We start from the raw sequence: 19,879 nt of genomic DNA, 5'->3' as shown, positions 1-19,879 counted from the left end.
AATTTTATCACGTTTTTATGCTTAAGCCATGAAAAAAGAAATCTAATCAAAGGATGAGGTGAATAGGAGCTTTTCTCAGGCTGGACTGCCCCTCACAAGGGTAATCCCGTCCTCTGGTGCTGTTTAGCAGTCTACATGTGTTCTTACTCCATGTTTGCAAGTGCTCAGGCTCTGCGATGCACAGGGTCGCCCCAGGTGGGTGCTTAACACCTGCTGGGAGACAAGCTCGCTGCTGGCACCACCACAAACAGGGCATCGTTCCCCGGCCCCAGGTGCTGAGTGTCAGGAATGTGAGGACGGCAGTCGCGCCAGGGGAGGCCGAGCATCTGAGCAGATGACGGCTCTAAATTTAAGGGCTTGCCATTGAGCTATGTACGTGTTAATGTGCCCTTTTGTGGCCAGGCTAAAGATAATTTTCCTATCTGGAACAGCAGCTGCCCTACGGAGTTGTGTAGAGAAACCGCCCTGCTAAGGAAAACGTGCTTTAAATAAGTTCAGTACTGGCTGTAGGTCTGAGTCAGAAAGTGGTCAGGGGGCTCCAGAGGGGTCCGTGGGCACTGCTACTTCTCAAAGGGTGTGTTTTAGGGTGCAGCAGTGCAGCGTTCCCCTGGAGGTGGCTCACACCACAAATCTGTAGGACGAGGTGCTGCTGTGTCCATAGAGCGTGACTCCCATCTGGAAATGGGCAGGGGGCCCTTAGCAATCTGACGGGGCTCTGCAGCTAGCCACGCTTAGAGCATAAATCTTGTGCAACTCTGTGATAGCCAGCACTCCCCCGCCAGCCAGCAGGGCTGCCGGGTCATGTTTCATGCAGGCAGTGCTATGCTCTGTGTTTGCATTTCAGGTCCTGCTTCAGCACAGGAGTGAGATTCACCAGACTGCTTGAAGATGTCTTACAGAAAGGAGCTAGAGAAATACCGGGACCTGGATGAAGACAAGATCCTTGGAGCCCTGACAGAGGAGGAGCTCAGGAAGTTGGAAAATGAACTGGAAGAGCTGGACCCTGATGTAAGTCACTTTTAATTGAGACTTGCTCGGTGGTAAATCCCATGTAGCTATGGGCAGATGAGCTCTGCTAGTGACCTGTGGTGTGACCGAATCCTTGGTGGAGCCTGCATTTGGTGCAAGGATGGAGGAGCCTGCCCCAGAGAAGCAGGGGCTGTTGTGCCACTGTGAGCCCTGGCTGTGTGAGGGGCTTTGCTTTTGTGGTGCTCCCCTGCCTGATTCCAGCATGCACACATCAGTGTGACAGCACCGTACCAATTTCTGGCTCAATTAATGGCCAGACTGTTGGAAAACTTGCCTGTTGTTGCATGGTTGTTGCTCTGCACCACTTTTTGCAGCATGATCTTGGCTACTTGGGCTTTTTGCACCGTCTTAACGCCCTTATATTTTGGGAAGATCTGCCTTGATACATGGGAACCTGAGGAAGCTGGATAGTCACCTTGGAGGGGGTATTTGGGTTTTTTGGCTGGGTTTCATTTTCACAGCAGACCCCAGGTGGTTGATATTTCCCTATGCAAAGGCAGAAGAGCAAACCCCAAAGGGTTGCTACATCTCTTCCTGACATTGCCAAGGGCTGCATGAATGCACACACTGGATAGTGTGATGCCAAGCAGCGAAAGCCTTTTGGATGCAGAGCTGTCCTGTGCCCACGACAGGGGACATGCAGGGCCAGCTGGCGGGCTGCTGGCTTATGGCAGCACTAGGTGATGGGGCTGGGCACTGCCAAGTGAGGAATTGTTCCTGCAGTGTGCAGTCAGTACTTCTGGGGGAAACAATGGGTAGCACTGATTGCATCATCAGTATTTTTAATAGCAAATGACAACACAGAAGAATAATCAAGGGGTGTCAGGCTGTCTTACAGGATGAGGCGTGTGTGCTGGTAGGCTCACCTGGCACAGCACAACACACACAACGCAGCTTGAGTAGCTTGTGTTTGATCAGTGCTCTCCTGCACTGCCCTCCAGGTTTGGATTTATCTAGTTGTTTCCTATTAATTCTTCACAGGATCTTCACTGCAACAGGTTTCAGTTAAAATCAGTTATGTAGGTGGGCACAGAAAAATGAGCATCTTGTTGAAAATCACCTTGGATGCCTTAAAAAATAAATGGTGTCTTCTCTCCAGCAAAGCTTTAAAGAACATGCTTACTGCCAAATCAGGGAACAGTCTCTCTTATTGCATTAAGGCTGTTCTATATTTAAATATAAGCAGGTGCTTACGTGCCATATGTGTCAGGCACAAAGCAGCTTCCCATGGTGGCTGATGTGGCTGAATAATGAGGAGGCAGCCCTGAAGAAGAGCTGGGGCTCTCAGGGCTTGATTCTGCAGTGGAACTGCAGCCATTCCAGCATGACTTTCTCTGCCAAACCTCGTCTGTAGTTGTGTGAAGGGTCACAACTGTCCACAGAGAGCACTGCAGCTCTCTGGTGTGCTGCATGACAGATGTGGGGGTTTGCCTGAGTTGATCCTCATGGGACCAACGTGCACAGCCTCCACCTCCAAGTCCATGCTGGCATGCAAACAGGCACAGAGAAGATGTGTTGAGCTTGGACAGAAGTAGACAGTTAGCATGTGGGAAGAGGGCAGGGAGAGTGGCTGAGAGCCTCTGGGGAAAGGCTGGTAGTTGCTGCTGTAGAGAAGCATCCACTTGGCAGGATGGAGATCTTGCAGCAGAGCTTGTGTTTGAAATTTCATGCTGAAGTCTTCAATGGGGTGGGAGTCAGCAGGGCTGGATGGAGAGAGCCTGTGACACAAGGAGAAGGAAACTGTCCAGTGGTGTAGAAGAAAGGATAGAGGTGGAGAAGGGCAAGAGTAATGGACCTGGCCTGCAGGGGTAATCCATGTTCCTACCTTCTGTGCACAGAATGCGTTGCTGCCGGCAGGGCTTCGACAGAGAGATCAAACGCAAAAGCCGCCAACTGGCCCATTCAGAAGGGAAGAACTCATGGCCCACCTAGAGCAGCAGGCAAAAGACATTAAAGACAGAGAAGACTTGGTCCCTTTCACTGGTGAAAAGAGAGGTAAGGTCATCCTTTGTGCTGTGGTGGAGGCGGGGTGGGTGGGAAGCCTGCAACACATGCACGGTAGGATTACCCTTCCTTCTGCAGATGCTGTTGTGCCTTCCACCACCACTGCTTGTGCTCCATCCCTGCACCCCGAGTTCCTCTTGGTACAGAGGTGATATTCCTGATGGCTTCCTTCTGGTCTCCTTCGTGTTGTAACAGTCCCAGCTTTGTTTTCTGGTCTCCCACAACCTGTGTGCCTCTGCCTTCCCGCACCATCCCTGCAGCAGCTGACGCAGTTCCCATCTCCTTGGCTCAGGGTGTTGCTCTGCCTTATCTTTTTCCTCTCCTCCACACAAGTGGCTTCCCTGCTCCCACTGGCACTGTAAATGTGACCTGACATGGGACATGGTCTGTTCTATCCTCGTCTCTCCTCTCCAGGAGCTTCTCAGCCGCAACATTTTTGCTGCAGTGTGTCCCCACCCAGGAAAAAGAGCTATCCATACACTGTTCTCTGCTGGAACTAAAACACAACTGTGTGAACATGTGGTAAACACTGATATCACTACGTCCCAGTGCAGCCTCCCTTGAAGCTACCTGCCCCATCTTAGTGATCCCTATGCCTCGCTGGGCAAGGAGTGGCATTAGATGAATCTATTTGACAGAAAGGGGAGTTCTCCTTGGAATATCGATGAAAATATGGAACTGAGTGCTGTCAGCAGAATTTAGTGGCTTTCAGCATTCCTGAAACCAGCTTTGGTCACTGACCCTGCTACTGGAGCAGGAGGGTATTTGGATTAGTCCAGGTTTTCAGCTCTGCGCTGAGTTAATGATGCTCAGCGCAGTGTGATTCAAACACGTCGAGAACAGTTTGACTGGAGCAGACTGCTGAGCGAAGATACTATTTGAGTGTCAGCCAGAGATGGTGCATTTTTCATGGTAGGTGCTGGAACAGAAGTGAGGGATGATTGCCTTCCCAAGGGAGCGGTGCTCCCAGTTGTGCCACTGCACTGCCAGATGTAGCATCAGGTCTGCAGGTCTCACTTCACTTGTGCTACAGCACAGCCAAGAGAGGAAGCTTCCTGAAACTCAGACCCAGTGCTTACAGTGATACGGCCAAAATGAACTGCCAGAGCTGAGCTTGCCCAGTGTTTACTGTTTCTTGCCCAACTTGAGCAGACAGCGTGTACAGCCTGTGGGCTGTCTGGCCTTGCTGCTGTGCCCTGGGGTGCATGGGCACATGACCTGCTGTGCAGAGTGGCTTCGCCCTGTGTGAGGACAGCAGCACGGGGGGAGAGATGAGCCATTTTGCTGCTTATTGCCACCCCTGTCTCTCTTTGGGAGAGCCCTCCTTGCAGCTGCTTCTTTCCTGGGGCTAAATTTAGCTTGTCTGTGCCTGCACACCCCTGTGAGCAGGATCTTTGTTTCTCCCCTCCGGTCTCTGGCTCTGGTTTCAGAGAAGAGACAAAAATAGCCTGGCCAACATGCCAGGCCTTGCACTTGCTATCTCTGCAGTGATGCTGGTCTCTCAAGGGAGGGCTCGTAGGGCCTAGCCCCGCTGCTGGTGCCCTCCCAGAGCCTTCTGACCATGGGAGGGATCCCTGCCCAGCACATGCCCACCTTCAGGGGAAAGCCCAAGGGCTGTTGCTGCAAAGGGAGAGTGCCCTTCTTTCTTGGGGGCAGTTGGATGGGTAACACACTTTCCATTGCCCTCAGCCTGGGGCATGGGGCTGTTGTGCAGGACAGCAGAGAGTGCTCAGGTTCCCCAAGGAAGGCAAGGAGGCATTTGTAAAGGTGCACTTCTGTGATGCAACCTTCAGAGAAGTTTCTGAGGTCAAGCTGTGTTTTCTGAGTGCTGTGCACCAGAGGGTTGTGGTTCAGTATGAAGTGTCCCTCACCTGTTGCAGGTACAACTGTTAAAAGCATCCAGCTCTAGCTGGGAGGTGTACACAGGGTCTATCCTGGCATGCTGAGGTAGGATTGTGGTGGTTGCACCCTGATGTGCAGCTGTACTCTGCTACACCGCTCTCTTCTGCTCTCCTCAAGGGGGGAGAGAATGTGATGGAAAAAGGCTCAAGGGTTGAGATAAGTACAGAGAGATCACTTGCCAATTATGGTCGTGGGTCAAACACAGTATACTGGGATCAATGTCATCTATCGTTGATTGCTAAGAGATGAGAGCAGTGAGACCCACAAGCAAACTAAAATCACTCCCCCCACCCTCCCCCTTCTCCCTCTTTCCCGAAGCAGTACGGAGGAGTAGGGGCTGCAGTCAATCCCTAACACTCCATCTCTGCTGCTCCTCCATAGTCACTCTCTTCTTGGTCTGGGTGCCCCCTTGCCATTTGCACCGTGCAGATCTCACCCTAGCAAAACACAGCCCTGCAGCTATGGGACAGGAGCTGCAACTATGCTAAGTGTGACCTCACTTTACATTTATAGGAAAAGCTTGGATCCCCAAGCAGAAGCCAATGGATCCCGTTCTGGAAAGTGTGACTCTGGAGCCGGAGCTGGAAGAAGCCCTTGCTAACGCCTCTGATGCAGAGCTCTGTGACATTGCTGGTAAAACATGTGAATTGGGATTTGAGTTATTTAGATGCTAGTTTATTTTTTCTTTTTTCTGGGAAGTGAGCTATTGAGCTCTTTGCTGATCATGTGAACATCACCGGTTTTGACTGGATTTAGCTCTTCATTAAAAAGGAAACACATATTTACAGTTACTTTCAGTCCCACATCCCTGTGTGATTTGTGAGGAGTGTGCCTCATCCAAAGGGTGTGCAAACACCTCTTGGTTTCTTCACCAATTCTGTGTGCCCCCACTGGCATAGTTGTTAGTGGTAGTTCAGTACTGCTGGTGCCCTTTCCCTATGTGCAGCCTCAGTACTCATGGTGCTGGCAGGTAGAGGGGCTGCACTGTCAGACTAAGTGATGTGTACAGAGGCCTGAACCTGCAAATGAATCACTTTTCCTAGCAGTCTGTCACCCCTGGGAATTCAGTTGCCTGATAGAGAAGACAGAGACAAACACTAAAGTTGCCATCCCCACCTGAACAGCCATCCAAAGGAAAAAAAATAGTAATAATAATTCTATGTATTTATTTACAAAACATGTACAATGCAATTGCTCACCATCTGCACTGACTGATGCCCAGCAGCAACCCCCCAGCCAGCTCCCCCAGTTTTATAGATTGTGCATGGCACCACATGGTACAGGATATCCCTCTGGCCAGCGTGGGTCTGCTGTACCAGTTGTGTGCCTTCCCTGTTCCTTGTGCCCCACCTCCAGCCCCCTCACTGGCAGGGCAGCACCAGGAGCTGTGTGCAGCAGAGCAAGTAAAGTACAAAGGTTGATTTAGAGCTCCCCTCCAGCTTGTTGCTGGGCTTCGGATGATGTTCACCCTGTGTATTGCTGCTGGCCAGGCTGCTTTGGCAGAGTATCAGTCACCACTTATCCCATGACCAGTGGTACTGCAGAGCATGGCATGTGATGAGCATGGTGTCATGATCTAGTGCCATGATCATGCTCACCTGGGTGAGCATGGTGCTGAGGATATGCAGACTCCTGCTGCACTGGATCCCTCGGGTTGAATCCTGCCAATGGCTTTTTTTTTTAAGTTTACCTTCCCCATGCTTTTTTTACATGATGCTGAATAACGGGTGTTGTTAAGAGACTTTGGCTATTTGTTTGCTGTCTGCACAACAACGTTCCTTTTCTGTGAGTCAAGCTACACTGGCATGAACGAGAGAGCATTTGAGCCCTGCTGTGTGTCTGTGACAGCTGGGAGCTTGGTCCCACCTTCATATGCTGTTCTGTGCCTTGACAGAGAAATGCAGTGTGCTGCTGACTCTGTTTTGGGCAGCGCAGGCACGTGAGCTCACTGGCTGTGGACCCTGTACCAGATTTTGTTTTCCTTTCGTTTTATCTCTAGCCATCCTTGGCATGCATACCTTGATGAGTAACCAGCAGTACTACGAGGCACTGGGTAGCAGCACCATCGTGAACAAAGAAGGACTTAACAGTAAGTGATCCAGCACGCCTTACGGGCTGCAGCATTTGCCTGCCAGCTTGGATGCAGAGGTTAAGTGGAGATTATTTTTAGGCTGAGGGTTGGGGTTATATTTTCACTGGACTCCTGACACCCCTGCCAGGCTCGTGTGTGAGCAAAAGCCCTCTCTTTGGCTGGAACACAGTTGCTACAGCTGTCCAGCCTTGGGCTGGTGCCTGCCAGGGAGACGTCTCCTTTGCAGCCTGCCATCTCCTGGTGCTTGCCAGAGAAATGGCACTTCTGGGTGGTGGAGTGGCTGCACCTAGCCAGGGGTGACACATGAATGGAAGTGTGTCCTCCCATAGTCTGTTCAGCAGCTCCCCTGGGGAGGTCAGCTGAAAGGTTAGTCCACATTGAGCAGACAAGGCGTCCCTTGAGAAGGTGTTCCAGCCAGAATGATTTCTTCATGTCAAAAGTAAAGCGCATCACTTTCAAGAGGAGGTGAAGATATTTCATCATGCTCAGTCTTTCCTTCCAAATCATGATCAGTAAGAGACAGGAGCCACTCAGAGGAATGGTGGTATCAGATCAAGGTGATGGGAAAAAGCTGGTGCATTAGCTGACAGAACACTTTGCAGTGGTGTGGCTGTCCCTTCTTTTCCGTCTCCATGTGCATCTTAGCATGGGTCTGCTCTCTGTTGGGAGTTAAAAGTGTGTAGGATCATAGTATCCTATCCAGTTCCCACCCTCTGCCATGCACAGGACTGCCCCCACCAGCTCAAGCTGCCCAGGATCCCATCCAGTCTGGCCTTGAGCACCTCCAGAGATGGGACACCACAGCTTCTCTGGGCAGCTGTGCCGCTGCCTCATGAGCCTAGTAGTGAAGGTTCATAGTGAAGTCTTCCTAAAACCTAATCTGAATCTCCTCTCTTTTAGTTTAAAGCCATTATCCTCTGTCCTATCGCTGCACCCTCTGATAGAATCCCTCCCCATTTTTCCTGTAGCTCCCTTTAAGTTTTGGAAGGCCACACTGAGGTCTCCCCACAGCCTGCTCTTCTCTGGCCTGAACAAGACCAGCTCCCTCAGCCTGTCTCTGCAGTGGAGCTGCTCAGCCCTCTGATCATCTTTGTGGTCCATCTCTGCTCCCACTCCAGCAGCTCCACATCTCCCTTGTTTTGGGGGCTGCAGAACTGAGCACAGTGCTCCAAACTGAGTTTTGGGAGTGTGGAAAAGAGGGAGACAATCCATCCCCTCCCTCATTCTGCTGGACACCTCTCTTTTGATGCATCCCAGGATACATATGGACTTCTGGGCTGCAAGCTCATTGCCAAGTTATGCCAAACCTTGTGTCCACTAGAATTCCCAGGTCCTTCCCTGCAGGGCTGTTCCCTGTCCAGTTGTCACCGAGCCTCGGTTTGTGCTTGGGATTACCCTGACTGAGGTGCAGGACCTTGCACGTGGCCTTGTGGAACTGCAGCTTATTTGTGTGAGCCCACCTCACAAGCCTGTTGAGGCCTGTCCAGACAACATCTCATCCCTCAGGCATGTCAGCTGTATCACTCAGTTTGATGTCATCCACAGACCTGCTGAGGGTGCACTCAGTCCCATTGTTCATTTTGCCAATGAAGGTGTTAAGTAGTTTCCATCTCATTGTGGACCCTGGGGAAGAGCATTCACCACTGATCTCCACCTGGACACTGAGCTGTTGACTGCTCCTCTTTGGATGCAGACATCCAGCCGATTCCTTGTCCACTGAACAGTCTGTCCATCCACTCTGTATCTCTCCTAGTTAGAGACAAGGATGTTGAGTAGGACCATATCAAAGCAGGGGTCACGACTGGCAGAGCAGCCTGGAGCAGTCTCTGGTGCATTTTTGCTCTGTTGCATTTTTCCTCAGCCCTGGGCTCATCCAGGAGGATGTACAGCCCACACGGGTGAGATGCCTGCTGTCACGTGGCTCTGGTCCCCAGGAGCACATGGCAGCAGATGCCAGCCATCCCATGCTGGTTGTCTCTAGTGCCAGGCAGCATCCATGGATGCACATGAGCATGTGCCAGGCTGGTAAATGCTTGAGCAGTTTTTCTTCTTGTGTCTGCTGCTCAAATCGTTCTTCTCTCTTCCAGTGTTGCTCTTCAAAGAGGAGAAATACACCTAAGGAGGACATGCCATTACTCTGGGTGCTTACATTTTTTCCCTTGCTTTTCATTTTCAGGTGTGATTAAGCCCACAAAGTACAAACCAGTCCCTGATGAGGAGCCAAACTCCACGGACGTGGAAGAAACTCTGAAACGAATACAGAACAATGACCCTGATCTTGAGGAAGTCAACCTTAACAATATTATGGTGTGTGCACTTGCCTGCCCTCCTCTCTAACAGCACCAAACATTTGATATGCAGAGGGTGAAGACCAAGCCTGCTTTGCTGCATGGGGCAATACCATAATCCTGCATGTGGCCAGATAAGAAAACCTAGTGCTTCCCACCTTTTGGGCAGGAGGAATTGGTACCTGCTGTGGGATAACAGTGTGGAGCTGGTGCCTGGAAGAGTTGAGCTGCAGTGGGAGCAGGTGCAGAAAAGTTGTCTCCAGCCTATCTGGTTCTAGTGTTTGGATTCTTTAAATGGTTTAGTCAGTTGCATTTGGTAATGGTAAGGTAGAGACAGTGTTCTGTAAGACAAAATGGTGGGAAGATAATGGCTTTGTAATCTTGATCCTTGCCTTGAAAACACAAACTATGTAACACAGTCCATCTCCCACCTGTCCCTTCTGTGGGACTCCTTTACTTCTTGCAGAAAGCAGACCAGGGCAAGGCACCACTTCTTATGTGGCCCCTGTGGCTCCTGGTGGGAGGACCCCCAGCCCATGGGGTCTGCTGAATTATGATGGATTGAAATGGCATGTGCTTGTTGAGAACATTTGTGCTGTGTAGTATGCACCTTTCTGTAGTGAAAAGGTTTTTTACTTGTGCATATGCAATTCAGGCTAGTAAGCATGAATGTCTGGGGAGGACACCAGCCATAGGTTCTGGTTGGAAGATAGATTTTTTTAGTGTTAGATCCATGATTTTGGAACAGTTTGTAAAACTGGGAGGTGATGGTAAAGCAAATAATAAACTGCTGACTGCAAATGTCTTTGACTATGGGTAACACCAAATGTTGGACTCCAATGGCATGAAGCTACAGCTGAAAACTTTTAATCAGTGAAAATTCTGAAAAGGGCACCTGAAATGCTCATTAAGCAAATATTACTTGTGTATGAACTGAGGGTAAGCAGCATGAATTTCCATTCTATTCTGGTAATGGTAATGGTAAATGTTATTCTAAGAATGTTGTGTTTTATAGCTTCATTTATATTGCTTTGTAGCACTCAGAAGTGATTGTAGTTTGCACTAGAGGGAAATCATTTCAGGTCTTTCTGGATCAGGCCCTCATACTTGGAAAGTTTCTGGAATGTAATCTGGACGTTGCTCAGTCCCGTAATTCATACTAGAAAGCATAGGAACAGTGCTGTGTGGGCTTATGCATCCTAGCTACGTACATCTTTGTGAGTCTATGTTCACACGTATCTAAGTTTCTGGAGAATTAAATCTAACAGCAAAGAACTTGCAACTTCAAACTAAGGCAGTGAGCGGTCAGCAGGGTGGGAAACAGGATTAAGACATCACCAGGCTCCTTAGGCTATGCAATTATAGCAAGAGAGCTTATAAAAACTTCTCAGTCCTTTCCTAGATTGCTTCAGGGCATTTAGTGAGTTGATCTCAGAGATAATTTTGAAATACAGTTTAAAAGTATTGCATATCTTTCATACCAAATGTATTGTGTATCTTTCATACTGATGATGACATAACACAGGTCTTCTGCATTCCTTTTCACAGAATATTCCCATACCAACTTTAAAAGCCTGTGCTGAAGCACTGAAGACTAACACCTATGTGAAGAAGTTCAGTATAGTTGGAACGAGGAGCAATGACCCTGTTGCTTTTGTAAGTAGGATGTCACACCATGTTGGCTGCTTGCAATGGAGTTGTAACAGGGCTTGTTAATGGAGTTGTAACAGGGCTTGTTATTGAAGAAGGTGTTTTCAGACTCAGGTGGGCAAGACTTGCAACTGGTTGCAGTATGGTTTTAGTGTTCATGTGGAGGAAACCTTGGGCAAGTTCAAGGTTTTCCAAAGCCACTGTGCTGGCTTTGGAAGAGGGACAAATGAGAAGAAAGGCTATCACAGAGTAACCACGTGTGGGAGCTGTCCCTTTTTGGAGTGGGTCTAAACATTTCTGTGTACAAGGCATTGCTGTGGTCTCTAGCACACTCAGGTTCAAGAATTCCCTTAGAATTAGAGGGAATCCCCTTCATCTTTCACAGAATCGCAGAATTGTAGGGGCTGGAAGGGACTTCTAGAAATGATACACTCCAACTTCCCCTGCCAGCAAACTCTCCCTTGTGGTGGCAGTGACACCACAGAGCACACCAGCTCTTCCAGGTATCCTCCAGAGAAAAGAGGAGTGACCCACCTGGTGGATGAGGGAAAGGATGTTGATGTAGTCTACCTAGACTTCAGCAAAGCCTTTGACACTGTCCCCCACAGTGTTCTCCTGCAGAAGCTGTCAGCCCATGGCTTGGACAGATACACTCTTGTCTGGGTAAGAAACTGGCTGGAGAGCTGGGCCCAGAGAGTTGTGGTGAATGGAGTTAAATCCAGCTGGCAACCTGTCACAAGTGGTACTCCCAAGGGGTTGGCACTGGGGCCTGTCCTCTTCAGTATCTTTATGGATGACCTGGATGAGGGCATTAAATGCACCCTCAGTAAGTTTGCAGATGACACAAGTTGGCTGGAAGTGTTGATCTTCCTGGGGGTAGTGCAATCCCTACAGAGGGATCTGGACAGGCTGGATTGCTGGGATAAAGCCAATGGGATGAGGTTCAACAAGGCCAAGTACCAGGTCCTGCACTTTGTCCACAACAACCCCAGGCAGTGCTACAAGCTTGGGGCAGAATGGCTGGAAGACTGTGTAGAAGAAATGGACCTGGGGGTATTTGTCGATGCTCAATTGAACATGAGCTGGCAGTGTGCCCAGGTGGCTAAAAAGGCCAATGGCATCCTGGCTTGTATCAGAAATAGTGTAGCCAGCAGGAGCAGGGGAGTAGTTGTCCCCCTGTACTCAGCACTGGTGAGGCCACACCTCGAGTACTGTGTTCAGTTTTGGGCTCCTGACTGCAAGAATGACACTGAGGCCCTGGAGCGTGTTCAGAGAAGGGCAACAAAACTGGTGAGGTGTCTGGAGCACAGGCCTCATGAGGAATAGCTGATGGAGCTGGGATTGTTCAGTCTGGAGAAGAGGAGGCTCAGAGGAGACCTTATTGCTCCCTATAACTACCTGAAGTGGGGATTGTAGTGAGCTGTGGGTCGACCTCTCTTCTCTTGTGTAACTGGTGATAGGACTAGAGGCAATGGCTTCAAGTTGTGCCAGGGGACATTCAGACTGGATGTTAGGAAATACTATTTTTCTGAAAGAGTGGTCAGGCACTGGAATGGGCTGCCCATGGAAGTGGTGAAGTCACTGACCCCAGAGGTATTTAAGGAACATTTAAATGCTGTGTTGAGGAACATGGTTTAATGAGAACATTTGGTGATTGGTGGGCAGTTGGGCTGGATGATCTTCTAGGTCTTTTCCAACCTTGGTGAGTCTATGATTCTATGCCAACTCTTCCCATCTGCTTCTGCCTGCAGGCACTGGCAGAAATGCTGAAGGTCAATAACACGCTGAAGAGCCTGAATGTAGAGTCAAACTTTATCTCTGGGTCTGGCATCCTGTGTCTTGTTGAAGCACTCCAGAGTAACACATCCCTCATAGAGCTCCGAATCGACAACCAGGTAAAGCATGGATGAGCAGGAGCTCTGGCCAGGTGACAGTATCCTGTTTGCAGGGATTCAAGTGGCTGGTCAGGTGGGAGGGTAACTACCTTCTGTTGATGCCAGTTTGTTTTGGGGAGATTTTAGCTCCTAGCTTGTGCTGCAGGTCTGCTTCTACCTTCAACAGCAGAACAGGTTTCTGTATTCCCAGTGCTGCCCTGGAAGCGCAGTGATGCACCTGCCCAATGTCATTCTGTGCTCTCAGCTCTTAGTTTAGCTGGAAGTCTAAATAATAGTAGTAGTTCAGTAAAACTGAAATTATTACTGCAGTGCAGGGAAAGAGTTGGGTACATATCAGGAGGGCTGTGAAGAGCGCAGTGGTACAGATGTCTTGGCAAATTTGTCTTCTGCAGAAATCCAGTGGATGGAAATAAAGCTGCTTAGATATTAGGAGCTCTGGGTTGGGTGACTATGGGATCACAATGATGGGTTCCCTGGGCACCTCACAGCTGAAAGTCACTTCAACAAATATAGTCTTGGGCAGAACTTGTAGGTGTCTCCTAGAAGAGCTGGACCACCTGGTTATACTGGACCAGGCCAGCAGGTGTTCCAGCAGATCCAAGTCAGAAATGACAAATGAACCAACAAATCCACAAAAGGGAAGGAGTAGGATAGCAGATATAACTGCTCATTCTGAACCTGACCAGCTTGACAGAAGCTGTGAGTCTCCAGGCAGAGGGGACAAAAATGTGTGCAAGTCTCCTACAACAATGAAACATATGAACTTTAATAGAAGGGGTAGTAAGGGAGAAGCAGGAGCATCTGATCTATCTGCTGGCCAGCTGGTGGCAGCTGAGGGCTGTTGTATAGAGGCACATGCTGAACTGTTTAGCAGGAACGGAAGCACATCTATCCTCACTTGCTTTTCTGTTTTCTGTTTTCAAAAGAGCCAGCCTTTGGGCAACAACGTAGAAATGGAAATTGCAAACATGCTGGAAAAAAACACCACCCTGCTGAAGTTTGGGTACCATTTCACTCAGCAAGGTCCCCGGCTTCGTGCATCTAATGCCATGATGAATAACAATGACCTAGGTGAGTGGGGCTGGCTGCAAGCTCTGCAGCTACTGTGAGCAAGCCCTTGTGGGAGGAGGACAGCCATTCACTTGGAGGCTGTGGTGGGTGTACTTGAGCCAGATACCACCTCCCCAAAGGCCTGATGATTCCTTGATCCTCAAGGAGAAGCAGCCTCCACCAACCAGTTCCCAGATGCCACAGGACCGGTTGTGTTGCTGTTGGTGTGGCAATGGAATGTGCTCAAAACCTGGAGATGCTGTGCAGGGCAAAATCCTGGATGAGAATGTTTGTGGATATAACAGTGGGTGTTGGGAGGGAGTGAGAGCTGTAAATGTGCCTTGGTAATGATGTCCGTGATACAACATATGGCAGTGCTTGTGATTCCTGCCAACTGCCTGTCTTCCTCCAATTTCATTTCCACTTTAACAAGGAGATGAAATAGAGTTGAATTTGGAACACAGTGGGACTTGGCCTGTTCTCCTCCGTAAAGCAAGCTTGAAGTATTTCTAAGGAGACGTGGGAAGCCACGTGGCTTTCAGTTCTATTAATACTCTCAGAAATGTGATCAGAACTGCTTGGGAATCAAAACATGGAGTCTGAAAAGTGCTGTTTAAGCTAGTGCATGTAATAGAGGGTTACCATTGCCTGGCTACCAACTGCCATAGAGCACTGGATTTCTGTCCAGCAGATAAAGATTGGCAGTGCCAGCTCAGGTTGGGTAGATGAGGTGATGACAGACATAACCACCAAACCCTTCTGAGTAGTTTCAGACCTGACATGGAGGGAGGAGCAGAAGTTTGCAGACCAGGTGTTTGGTTTGCATACCTTCCTTGGAAACCTTTCCTTGGAAATTTGCACAGTGCCCAGGAACAAAGATTGCCCTGCCCCAGTGCAAGGGAGATTCCTGCAAGGAGGTGGGGCCATCTGAAGACAGACCTAATGTAAAAATGGCAGTGGTGAAGAAATGATGGAAAACCTAGGACCCTGCATTTTAATCTGCATGTGTTTTACCATATATGGTGTCTCCTGATCCTTTGTAAATCAACTTCAGATTGGAAAAGCACAAAAGTCAATAAGCAGTTGTCATACTTAGATGATAAATGTGATGTAATTTTTGTTTTGTTTTAAATAACAAAGTGCTCTTGCTTCAGGCAGTCCCATGTTCTTAGGAAACATGGTGAAACGTAGACCTACATGTCAATTCTTCACTGCCCACATAGAATACTTACTTATTACAGCTCATTGTGTATTTATTCTGCCTTCTGCTGGATTTCAGTTCACTAGAGAGCTGCTCCAGGAAAGGCTTGCCATTTTCTGTCTTCAAGAGCAAAGCTTTTAATGAACATGAATACACAGTATTCAGCTGGAAGATCTGGATTTAATATTTTAATTGTTTCTGCTTCAAAGGGAAGGAATGTACAGTTTTGCCTTCCATGTAACAGTTGTACATCTTGCCTCTTTGACTGTTAAGATCTGCATTTGTGTCTAACTTGGTTCTTGTTTGCAGCTTGCATTCATTGGTGTGATGGTCTCTGGCAATAGCTTCTCACCTCTACACCTGAATGATGTATAAGTATAGAAAAGCTTTTATCTTCCTCCCTGTCAGCAAATGTTCTCTCTGCTCTACTCCAGAGCTCTCGCTTACCATCACCTGATGCTACTTCTTTAAGATGCCCAATCTGAACCAGCTATGAAGGTGTTCCATGCTCATGAGCTAACTTCTGCATCCTCTCTGTACTTTCTATTCCGTTTGTTTTTTCCTCACGTGTCTTGAGAAGTCAGGGATGCAGCTGTCAGAACTGTAAAACCAACTCAAGCATAGCTATGAAGCTGCTTTGACCAACTTAATCATGATCAAAGGGCAGAACGCTCAAGTTGTTATATATATATAATCTAATACAATATATTATATATATATAATCTAATATAATATTATATATATATATAATCTGACTGTGAAAAACTAGAAAAGAACTATGACTGACAAGACAGACATCCCAGTGGGGGTCTGTTATAGACCACCTAACCTGGATGAAGAGACAGATGAGGTGTTCTGTGAGCAGCTGGTGGAAACTGTGAGATCACCAGCCCTTTTCCTCAGTGGGGACTACAACTTCCCTGACATGTGCTGGGAGTACTACAGAAGAAGCAGTCTAGGTGGTTTCTAGAGTGTATGGAAGATAACTTCCTTATGCAGCTGGTGAGAGAGCCTACCAGAAGAGCGGCCTCACTAGGTCTGGTGGGGGATGTGGAGGTGAGGGGCTGTTTTGGATAGAGTGACCATGAAATAGTAGAGTGCTCAATTCTGGGTGGAGTCAGGAGGAGGGACAGCAAAACTGCTACTGTGGACTTCCAACTGTCAGGCAACTATTAGGGGGGATCACCTGGGATTCAGTCTTGGAGGGTAAAGGGGTCCAGGACAGCTGGTTGCTCTGCAAGAAAGAAGGAAGAAGTCTTAAAGGCACAGGAGCAGACTGTCCCCCTGAGCCACAAAAATGAGCTGGCAGGAAGACCAGTGTGGATGAACAAGGCTTCAGGAGAAAAAAGAGAACCTACATCCGGTGGAAGAAGGGATGGGCAACTCAGAAGGATTACAAGGAGGTTGTTAAGGTGGGCAGAGAGAAAACCAGAAAGGCAAAAGCCCAGCTTGAGCTCAGTCTGGCTGCTGGGGTAAATAGGAACGAGAAACTCTTTTACAAATGTATCAACAGTAAGAGTAGGACTCAGGAGTGTCTCCATTCTTTGCTGGATGAGATTGAAAATGTGACCACTGAGGATAAGGCTGATGTTCTCAATGCCTTCTTTACATCTGTCTTTAAAAGTCAGACCAGTTATCCTCAGGGTACTGGGGTGAGAGGTCTGGGGAATGGAAGGCTTCCCTTTGGTGAGGCAAGAGATGGTCTGAGTGTGTCTAGGCAGCATCAGTGTATGTAAATCCATGGGCCTCAACAGGATTCACCCACCTAAGCTGAGGGAGTTGGCAGAGGTGATTGTTGAGCTGCTCTCTCATCTTTGAAAGGTCTTGGAGAATGGGAGAGGTGCCTGAAGACTGGAGGATAGCCAATGTCACCCCAGTCTTCAGAAAGGGCAAGAAGGAGGATCCAGGGAACTACAGGCCAGTCAGCCTCATCTCCATCCCTGGAAAGGTGATGGAACAGCTTGTTCTAGATGCTGTCTCCAGGCAGTTGGAAGAGATGAGAGTTATCAGGAGTAGTCAGCATGAGTTTACCGGGGGGTGGGGAGAGGGGGATCATGGTCTATGTGGTGGCCTTCTGTGATGTCTTTACTGGCTGTGTTCCTATGGGGTTGGTGATGGGTCTGGTCCTGTTCAACATCTTCATCAAAGAACTTGATGGGGGGATAGAGTCCACCCTAAGCAAGTTTGCTGATGATACAAAGCTGGGAGGAATGGCTGACACAGCAGAAGGCTGTGCTGCCATTCAGTGAGACCTGGACAGGCTGGAGAGCTGGGCAGAAAGGAACTAGAGAAGGTTTAACAAGAGCAAGTGTAGAGTCTTGCACCTAGGGAGGAATAATTACATGCACCAGTACAGGCTGGGGAATGAACTGCTGGAGAGGAGCCCTGAGGAAAGAGACCTGGGTGTCCTGGTGGATGACAGGCTGGCCATGAGCCAGCAGTGTGCCCTGGTGGCCAAGAGGGCCAATGGGATCCCGGGGGGCATTAAGAACGTGGCCAGCAGGTCAAGGGAGGTGACCCTCTCCCTCTACTCCACCTTGGTGAGGCCTCATCTGGAGTACTGTGTCCAGTTCTGGGCTCTCCTGTACAAAAAAGACAGGGATCTCTTGGAAAGAGTCCAGCAGAGGGCCACAAAAATGGTGAAGGGCCTGGAGCACTTCTCTGATGAGGAACAACTGAGACCTGTGTGTGTTTAGGCTTGAAGAAAGAAGACTCAGAGGGGATCTGATCCATGTCTATATGGATCTACATGGAGTGGGAGGCAAAGGGACGAGACTTGACTATTCTCTGCAGTGCTGTGAAGTCTCCATCTCTGGAGACGTTCCAGACCCGCCTGGACGCCTACCTGTGCAACCTGGGCTAGGGAGCTGCTTTGGCAGGGGGTTGGACTCCATGATCTCAAGAGGTCCCTTCCAACCCTACAATTCCGTGTCGCTGTGGAAAGTGTTTCTGAGGTCCTTCTCACAGTGGCAAAACCACCCCCACCATCCACACCTTCCCACTGCCACCACTGACCCCTCTTCCTCTTCTTTTTCAGTGAGGAAGAGAAGACTTGCAGAGTTGAATGGACCCATTTTTCCCAAATGCAGAACTGGAGTGTAGTTCCAAATCGTGGAGGTCATACCCAGTGGGTCTGTGCTACTGTGAAAACCTAAAGGCAAAAAGTGCCTTGACAGAGTTATTTGCGGTGCCTCGGTTCTGTTTCGTGCACTAACAGTTAAAAGTAACTAGCAGCTGTAGTTGAAGATTTTTACCCAGTAGGACTGTTATGTTTTCTGTAGAGCTGGAAACTACTCAAGCCAGTACCAACCTGCCAGTGTTCTGCAATCTCAGTCAACTGTACATCCCAGTGTAGAAGTAACTAAATTAACCTGGGACCTCATTTTTCTGTAAACTTTCTGCACACTGTGTCATTCTGGTAGGATGTGGTTTGCCTGAGTGAAAGATAAAACCGTTCCACACAAATTACACAAGTATTAGAAAAATACTTTATTTTTTTTCCCAAAATGATCTCAAGTAACTACAGAGGAGAACCTAGTTTAACAAGTGCTAATACTATTCTGAAACATGGCTAAATTAGAGAATCGCAAACTGCACCTTTGTTTGTTTTTTTACCAACGTTTGCTGACTCAGATGTGCTGTTTCAAATGAATCCCCATGTTTGTTTGGAAAGATTGATTCTCACCCATATCCACACAGTTAAGTTGAACGTAAGGCCACCAACTGTAAAATAAGAATCTCAGAAACTGAGTGCTGGAGAATGGGTTAGCATCATTCTACCCTGTGCATGTCTGAGTCAAAATATCACTTTTAGGGATCTGATACAAATTGCAATTTTAGCCTGAAATAGCCAAACTAATCAGTAAATGAGAGTCCTCTCTTCTTATCCCCACAGTTTCCTGATGTTAAAAGTGCACGTCCAGCTTTTCACTGGAAACAAGTCAAATCCCTTCTCTTTGCAGTTTTGTCAAGATGACCCTGTGCATTAATTAAATTCTGTTATGCTGCACATTGTTTTGCTTAATGCCACCCCTAACATATGCATAGGCATAAATGCAATACTAAACACTGCATCTTCAGAAAGCTGCTAGCATAAACATCCTGACTCTAAACTTACACTGCACAAAGTCTGGAAGCCTTCTGTCATTCCCAGAGGAGTAATTCCCCCCTGGGGATACATACCTCCCAGACACACAGTGCACTGGACCCAGGACAACCCCATCCAGCATCCTTGCTGCTAATGTGGCTAAGATCCTGGCTGATTTGGGAAGAGTTGCAAGGCAGAAGCATTGCCATACGAAAGCCTCACTCTTGGTCTGACGACAACATACCCTAGCAAGCATTCTCACTGACACCAATCTATCTGTACACATCCATAACAAGTACTTCTGCAGCCTCTTACACATACTTCAGCAAAAGCCCCACAGATTTCTAGAGAGCTTGTACACAAATACACACAATTTCGATGCAGCCAACAGAGCAGGGAAACACTGTACTTTGATCAACGTGGGAAACATACTTATTGCTCTTCAAAGCTTAATAAATGTGCCAGCAATAACAAATGAAATGCGTTACTATAGCTTCTTCCTCCCTCCCCCCAGGCCTGCAAGTTCCATTTCATAAAATGAAAATAATAACTAAGAAAGTGGCTTGAAAATATTAAACAATAAAAAAGAAACTGGCAGAAAACAAACCTCTTTCTACCATAAGTACTGTGAAGAGTTCAACTAATTCATCAAACCAGCCAGTTTCAGCTGAGCCATCTTCT

The 19,879-nt window shown here is 48.2% G+C and overlaps 1 protein-coding gene across 3 annotated transcripts; it reads left to right on the top strand.

The window, feature by feature from the left end:
- The first annotated feature begins 422 nt into the window (after positions 1-422).
- On the top strand, positions 423-19,850 carry TMOD1 (tropomodulin 1). Of its 3 annotated transcripts, none has more exons than XM_065745547.1 (10): positions 423-492; positions 845-1,008; positions 2,868-3,024; positions 5,449-5,568; positions 6,935-7,024; positions 9,204-9,334; positions 10,864-10,971; positions 12,717-12,860; positions 13,787-13,931; positions 18,149-19,588. In XM_065745547.1, the coding sequence occupies exons 2-10, from the start codon at positions 889-891 to the stop codon at positions 18,211-18,213; spliced, it is 1,080 nt and encodes a 359-aa protein (XP_065601619.1). In that variant the 5' UTR covers positions 423-492; positions 845-888; the 3' UTR covers positions 18,214-19,588. The 3 variants fall into 3 exon arrangements, with proteins under 3 accessions (XP_065601619.1, XP_065601618.1, XP_065601620.1); XM_065745546.1 differs by having other exon boundaries at positions 488-574; XM_065745548.1 differs by lacking the exon at positions 423-492 and adding an exon at positions 19,713-19,850 and having other exon boundaries at positions 780-1,008; positions 18,149-18,238.
- Positions 19,851-19,879: the final 29 nt, after the last annotated feature.

Source organism: Cyrtonyx montezumae, unplaced genomic scaffold (assembly GCF_038088225.1).
Source record: "Cyrtonyx montezumae isolate F1298 unplaced genomic scaffold, pur_monq_1.0 scaffold_36, whole genome shotgun sequence".
Classification (NCBI taxonomy): Eukaryota; Metazoa; Chordata; class Aves; order Galliformes; family Odontophoridae; genus Cyrtonyx; species Cyrtonyx montezumae.
Note: the sequence above shows the minus strand (reverse complement) of the source record. Positions and strands in the feature narration are given on the sequence as shown.

Excerpts from the sequence above, each read along its gene's own strand:
- TMOD1 (XM_065745548.1), top strand. The coding sequence starts at position 889 with ATGTCTTACAGAAAGGAGCTAGAGAAATACCGGGACCTGGATGAAGAC. Across the intron at positions 1,009-2,867 it reads TGGAAGAGCTGGACCCTGAT|AATGCGTTGCTGCCGGCAGG; the intron begins GTAAGTCACTTT and ends TTCTGTGCACAG. Across the intron at positions 9,335-10,863 it reads TCAACCTTAACAATATTATG|AATATTCCCATACCAACTTT; the intron begins GTGTGTGCACTT and ends TCCTTTTCACAG.